This window comes from Montipora foliosa, chromosome 6 (assembly GCF_036669935.1).
Source record: "Montipora foliosa isolate CH-2021 chromosome 6, ASM3666993v2, whole genome shotgun sequence".
Classification (NCBI taxonomy): domain Eukaryota; kingdom Metazoa; phylum Cnidaria; class Anthozoa; order Scleractinia; family Acroporidae; genus Montipora; species Montipora foliosa.
Window position 1 is genome coordinate 38,876,053 of NC_090874.1, and position 7,242 is coordinate 38,883,294.

At 42.2% G+C, this 7,242-nt stretch overlaps 3 protein-coding genes across 3 annotated transcripts; all 3 read left to right on the forward strand.

Moving 5' to 3' along the window:
- The first annotated feature begins 955 nt into the window (after nucleotides 1-955).
- LOC138005528 (uncharacterized) lies at nucleotides 956-3,333 on the forward strand. The gene is made up of 3 exons (XM_068851744.1): nucleotides 956-1,178; nucleotides 1,263-3,273; nucleotides 3,321-3,333. Exons 1-3 carry the CDS (start codon nucleotides 956-958, stop codon nucleotides 3,331-3,333), a joined length of 2,247 nt encoding a protein of 748 aa, XP_068707845.1.
- Nucleotides 3,334-3,430: 97 nt separating this feature from the next.
- Nucleotides 3,431-4,939, forward strand: LOC138005529 (uncharacterized). Its single transcript, XM_068851745.1, has one exon. The coding sequence runs from the start codon at nucleotides 3,431-3,433 to the stop codon at nucleotides 4,937-4,939; it is 1,509 nt and encodes a 502-aa protein (XP_068707846.1).
- A 46-nt stretch (nucleotides 4,940-4,985) lies between these two features.
- LOC138005530 (uncharacterized) lies at nucleotides 4,986-6,587 on the forward strand. Its single transcript, XM_068851746.1, has one exon. It carries the CDS (start codon nucleotides 4,986-4,988, stop codon nucleotides 6,585-6,587), a length of 1,602 nt encoding a protein of 533 aa, XP_068707847.1.
- Nucleotides 6,588-7,242: the final 655 nt, after the last annotated feature.

Consider the following 7,242-nt stretch of genomic DNA (forward strand, 5'->3'; position numbering starts at 1 on the left):
CAGGTACAAAACACAGGTCACAGGTTATTGTTTTACCAATACAGAAAGTATCCTAAACATTCACAAAAGCTAACTGTAGGCCTAATTAGGCCTAACAAACGTTTTTAGGCCTAAGGTTAGCTTTTGTGAATGTTTAGAATACTTTCTGTATTGTTAAAGCAATGACCTGTGTTTCGTACCTGCCGGAAAAAAAAGTGCTGTGACATTTACCACGAACTGGAAAAATTCCTGTATGTTGCACTGGAGAACATATAATCACGTCGCTGAAAAAGTTTGCGACATTGTGCTATGCAAGAGGATATCACTGTAAACCACTACCATAAAAGTTACCTGGCCACTTGATCGCTTTCCGTGGTAGGAATCCAGCCAACAGCTTCTTCTTTTAGCAGTGAAGTTGCGCTATGCTCCTGCATAAGTCCCAGCGGTATCAATCAATGAAGAGCAATAATAAATATAATCAATAATAATCAATAATATATAGATTTAGCCAGGCCTAAAAGCGGAGCTCCCGGCTTGTTTATTCTTACTGGCTGTAAGATTAGTGAAAATAAAAGGCTTTGTCCGTGTTCTGAAGAGTTCTGGAATGTTCTATAAAACGTTACATAATTATTGTTGTTTTCCTGGAAAGTTCTAGATTGTGCTGATGTATATTTATAAGTGACAGATCATGGAACGTTCTAGAATCTAAAAATAAGTATTAGTAATGCCGTGATTAATTTGCCTTAAATAGACACAAGGAATATTCTAGACCACATAGTTAAAACCTATTTAACAACCGTTGTTGTTAGCATTTGTTGTTAGTATTTGATGTTGGAGATTTTAGTAGTTCCGGAAATTCGTTCAGTTCAGATCAAGTTCAATTTAATTCAGATCACGTTCAAGTGTAAAGTTCAACGCTTCCACAAGATCCAATAAAACTCTGCTAAACATTGGTAGCAGAGCGAGGTTCAACAAGATGAGTGGCTTACGAAATCAGAAGAACAAGTTGCGAAGTTTCATTTACGACATGAGAGATGAACTCATCAGTGCAATTGAGGACAAAAGTATTGACGAAAAGAAAGTGAAGCTGTTATACAACAAGATGTTAGACGCGTTCCAGGAGTTTAGAGAAATTTGTAATGATCTACATGAACAGTGGGAAGTGTACAAAGAAGTTGATAAACAAGCAAGATTGCAAGGTGAATTTACTCAATTGAGTTCTCTTGTTCAGGAAACAACTCAATTGGTCATTGAATATGAGGAAGTTCTTCGAAATGAATAAGCACGTCAGCATGCACGTCACTATTATGATGAACCGAGGATCTTGAAAGAAAGAAAGCCCTCTCGAACTGGTTTGGATCAACAAATAGAAGAATTGATTTCACAGTTGGAGAATTCCATAGCAGATATTGGACAACAACAGAAGGATATTTACCAGAAGCTCACAACTACTAAGGGTTATCCCCCTGAAATGCCAATTCAGTTGAGTCAAACAGAGCCCTTACCTGAACAATCTGGAGGGATGACCCCAAACATTGACAGAAAAACACAGCCAGCCTTTGGTCAAGGGAGAAGATCGGAAGAATTCAAGAGTTCAACTCCGAAGGTATCAACTGCTGCCAATATCGAGACTGTTCCTTTAACGTTAGTGAGTGCAGAACAAGGAGCCCGTCAAACAAGTTCAGCTTCAAATGATGCAGATCCATTCAAAGGTCTAACAAGACTACCAATACCAAAGTTCAAGGGAGACAAGCGATCATTTGAGGCATGGTATGCTGGGTTCCATCAGATAATAGGGAGACACAACAAGGTACCACCAGAGCAAAAACTGCTGAGATTGTACAGTTGTCTTGAGGGAGAGGCGCTGTGCACTATTCAAAATCTGGGTTATTCTGCTGCTGCATATGATGTAGCTATAGCAAGACTAGTGCGAAAGTATGGCGGAAAGAGAAGAGAACTCACAATGAGGCTAGAAGAACTGGACAAGTTTCGTGGAGTACGTGAGGGAAATGCGAATGACCTTGAACATTTTGCAGAGTTATTAGATACACTCATTGTGAAGTTATGTGATGCTGGACAAGAGGGTGAATTAGGGGCAGGTTCACTGAATGTCTCACTCCTCCGAAAGCTAAATGAGCAGTTGATAGTGAAGTACCAGGATTGGTTAAGGGAGAAACATTTAGAGGGCAACGTTAGAAACTTGCACGACTTTGTCAATGATGAAGCTGAAAGCTGGATGCTTGCATTAGAGACAGTCAAAGGATTGGGACAACAGAAGACAAGAGCCCTCTCTGGAGGCCGCACATTGGCAGTCTCCCAAGTGTCAGTTAAGAATAAAAACGTTCCTGAAAGATGTAAGCTCTGCTCAAAGGAGCATGGTCTGTGGCAGTGTAGCCAATTTAAAGCCTTACCAGTGGAAAAAAGGCGGGACAAAGCAAGAGAATTACGTGTTTGTTTCTGCTGCTTATCAAGCTATCATAGAAGTACAACCTGCAGGAGAAGTAGGTCTTGTTCAATTCATGGATGTCTTTCCAACCACCATCACTTGCTACACAACCAAGCTCACAAGAGAGTTGCCATGGGCGTCTCAAAAGATCAGAACACCATGGAAGAACCAAAATCTGGAATAGTCCGTAACGACAGTTTCGCGCTCACAAGTAATTCCATGGAAGGGGAGCCTGGAGCAGAAACATTTGTGGCTTCGCTCTCTAAAAGCACAGAATATCTCCCATTGAGGACCGTCCCAGTCATTCTGAAGAATGGAAGTAAGTCAATGCGCGTTAATGCTTTGCTGGATGATGGAAGTACTAGAACTTATGTAAATGAGGATGTTGCAGATTGCCTAGGGTTGGAAGGTGAGCCAGTTTCATTGAATGTCCGACTCCTGAATGACACTACAGCCCAGCTTAGAAGCCGATCAGTTAAATTTGAGCTAGAGAGCTGCGATGGTCGTGTGAAAAAAGAGGTTGCAGCCCAGACAACAAAACGCGTTACTGGTAATATGCGCGCCATAAACTGGGTGGTGGAAAAGAAGAACTGGTCGCATCTGAAAGGAATAAGGTTTCCATCACTGGGCAGACGTCCCATTATTGACATGTTAATAGGGTTGGACCTGTCAGACCTACATTGCTCATTAAAGGAAGTTAAAGGCAACCCTGGTGAACCCATCGCAAGGTTAACTCCTCTTGGATGGACAAGTATTGGCTTATTCCAGGAAAATTCAGAAAATGAAGTTAATCACATGTCATTCTTCATTGGGGAGGAAAGACAACTAGACACTTTTATTAAGCAGATGTGGGAGATTGAGGAACCTCAATCATGCTCACTGGTTCGTCCTCAAGACAAAGAAGCTGAGAAAACTGTTCTGGCCACCCTCAAACAAACTTCCGAAGGATACGTGGTGGGACTGCCCTGGAAATCTGTTGCTCCATCCCTTGAAGACAACTACACCATGGCTTTAACTCGTTTAGAGAGTACAGAGCGTAAATTGGCAAAGCAGCCTGAGATAGCAGCAGCTTATCAAGAGGTAATCAATGGATATGAGAGAAAGGGATACATTTGTGAAGTTCAGTCTGAGAAGGAACAAGTAACTAAGGTCTGGTACCTTCCCCACTTTCCTGTTGTCAGACAAGACAAGAGTACAAGCAAAGTGAGACCTGTATTCGACGCATCGGCCAAGTATAAAGGGGTGTCACTAAATGATGTTCTCCACCAAGGGCCCAAATTGCAAAATGAGCTCATCAATGTTCTAGTCAGGTTTAGACGATCACCAATAGCTCTAGTATGCGACATTACAGAGATGTATCTTCAAGTACATCTGCAGCCAGCTGACAGATCAGTTCATAGATTTCTGTGGCGAGACATGAACAAGAATGATCCACCCAAAGTGTACGAGTTTACTCGAGTCGTGTTTGGAGTCAATGCATCTCCTTATCTGGCTCAATTGGTGGCTCAGCACAATGCCAAGTTAAACTCCGATGAATTCCCCAGAGCAGCAGAAACTGTATGCGAAAGTACCTACATGGACGACAGCCTAGATTCTGTGGAAACAGTTGAAGAAGCTATCAGGCTGCACCATGATCTCCCTACGCTTTGGAAGCGAGCTGGTATGACACCAAAGAAATGGCTCTCTAACAGTGAAGAGGTTCTGAAAGTGATACCAAAGGATCATTGTGTCGCAAATTTGGATCTTGAAGCACAAGTCTTGCCAGTCATTAAAACTCTAGGGATTTCCTGGGAGTCAAACTCAGATCAGTTTACTTTTGTGGTGCACCCATCACCAGATGGCTTTAACTGGACAAAGAGAAGTTTTTTGAGTCGGACATCAACATTTTTTGACCCCTTGGGACTAGTATCGCCATTTACCATCAGAGCTCGCATGATATTGCAAGCAATGTGGACTGCTGGCCTAACCTGGGATCAAAAGCTACCAGTTGATCTTGCCAAGGCAGCATCGACATGGTTTAGAGAGCTTCCAGATTTGTCTGGGGTCAAGGTACCAAGATCTCTGAAGAAGTCTGAACAAGTCATAGATTCACAACTGCATATATTTACAGATGCATCACAGGAGGCATATGGTGCAGTAGCTTACCTGAGACACGAGTATCAGTCAGGAAGTACAACAGTTCGTTTTGTGATGTCAAAGGCAAAGGTTACACCGCTGAAATCCATTAGTGTTCCCCGACTAGAACTGATGGCAGCTATTGTTGGCTTACGAATCGCCGAAACAGTGGGGCAGACGCTCAGTCTTCCAAAGGATAAGTGGGTCTTCTGGTCTGACAGTCTGGATGTTTTGCATTGGGTACGTGGACATTCCCGTCAGTTCAAGCCATTTGTCTCAAACAGGGTTGGGGAAATACAGACCAAAACTGATCCTGCGCAGTGGCGCTATGCACCAACCAAAGTTAATCCTGCCGACAAATTGACAAATTGGAATGCCAGCAGATTCATTGGTCAATGACCAGACCTGGTGGAATGGTCCTGAGTATTTGAGTCAACCAGAGCAAATGTGGCCCCAAGTGCCCCTGCCCAGTCTCTGTTCAGATGATGTGGAGAAGAAACTAAAGTACAGGGTCACAGTTCTTAACTCTTCTGAAAGAGAAGTAGCCATGCCCAAATTGAAGTGGAAAGACACAAGACTTGATCCAGAGCGATTTTCAGAATGGTTTAAATTTCTTCGTGTTTTGGCCTACGTTGTTCGTTTTGTTCAAAACAGCTCAAAGGTGGAAAAACTTCAAGGCCCCTTAACAGTAGAGGAGATCAATGATGTTGAGGTTATGGTTCTTCGTCAAGTACAACAGGAGTCCTACCCTGAGGAGTTCTCACGAGCTCGCAAAGGAGAAGCTTTACCTACACGATCAAAGATTTTACCAATCTCTCCCATTTTAGGAAGTGATGGGCTATTACATGGTAATAGCCGTTTGCGATTGGCAGAACATATTTCCTGGGAAGCTCGACACCCTATTATCCTTCCAAGAAAGCATCAAGTAACGAAACTAATCATTGAACGCCTACATAAAGACAGCAATCACTCAGGGACAAATCAGGTTTTAGCAATGTTATCTGCTAGGTTTTGGATTCCTGGAGCTCGAGAAGAGATTCGTGATTGCGAAAGAGCATGCATGGTTTGCCGAAGAAGAAAAGTTCAGCCCGCTTCGCAGGTTATGGCTCCACTCCCTGCGGTGAGAGCAGAAATGTCGCTTCGAGCATTCACCAACATTTCAGTTGATTTTGCTGGTCCATTCCTAACAAAGCAAGGAAGAGGAAAAGCTAGATTCAAACGCTATCTATGTCTTTTTGCATGCATGAACACCAGAGCAGTGCACCTAGAGATGGCATATGGTTTGGACACAGATTCATTTCTCAACGCATTCTACAGAATGACCTCACGAAGAGGATTCCCAGTTCAAGTAATCTCTGATAATGGCACAAATTTCGTAGGAGCCGAAAAAGAATTGCGCGAGTTAGTGAACGCCCTTGACAAGACGAAAGTGCAAGAATCGACAGTGAACCGAGGTGTGATTTGGAAATTTAATCCGCCATCAGCACCGCATTTCAATGGCGTGCATGAAATACTTATCAAAGCAGCCAAGCGAGCCATGTTTCATGTAATGAATAAGTCAGATCTAACAGACGAAGAGATGATGACTGCGATTGTGGGTGCTGAAGGGCTGATGAACTCTCGACCTATTACTTACCAGAGTTCAAATGTGGATGATGCGGAACCACTCACACCAAACCATTTTTTGTTTAACCAAGTTGGAGGTCAGTTTGCTCCAGAATCTGTAGATGTTGAGCAATTTAATCCCAGAGTGAGGTGGCGACATGTTCAAGAAATTGTTCGTCAGTTTTGGAAGAGGTGGTTAAGAGAATGGTTACCATCCTTGAGCCCAAGAAAGAAATGGGGAAAAGAAAAGCCTGACTTGGAAGTAGGCGATCTTGTATTGGTGTTGTCAACCGATACACCGCGTGGAAAATGGCCGTTGGGAAGGATAGGTCAAGTCTTTCCTGGACCTGATGTACACGTTCGCACAGCAGACGTTAGAGTGAAGGGTTCAATTGTACGGAGACCTATTGTAAAGCTTTGCCCACTTGAGTGTAAAGCATAATACATCAACATTTCTATTGTCTGTTTACAATGATCAGTTTCGGAAGTTCATACTATTGTGCAGTTAGGAAAATGACCTTATAGGCCATTTTGGAAGGGGAGAAATGTTCTGAAGAGTTCTGGAATGTTCTTTAAAACGTTACATAATTATTGTTGTTTTCCTGGAAAGTTCTAGATTGTGCTGATGTATATTTATAAGTGACAGATCATGGAACGTTCTAGAATCTAAAAATAAGTATTAGTAATGCCGTGATTAATTTGCCTTAAATAGACACAAGGAATATTCTAGACCACATAGTTAAAACCTATTTAAGAACCGTTGTTGTTAGCATTTGTTGTTAGTATTTGATGTTGGAGATTTTAGTAGTTTCGGAAATTCGTTCAGTTCAGATCAAGTTCAATTTAATTCAGATCACGTTCAAGTGTAAAGTTCAACGCTTCCACAAGATCCAATAAAACTCTGCTAAACAGTCCGCCTTTTGGTTTTCCCGGATATTGCTTAATTACAGTATGTCATTTTCTTCGCTGCCTAACTAGTGAATTCCAAGGTTAATTTCACCTGAAAAACCGACTGATCGCATGAATCACGAAGGGATGATTGTGATATCGGTTTTTCCAGCGAAATCTACTATTGAATTCACTCGTTAGGCAATTAA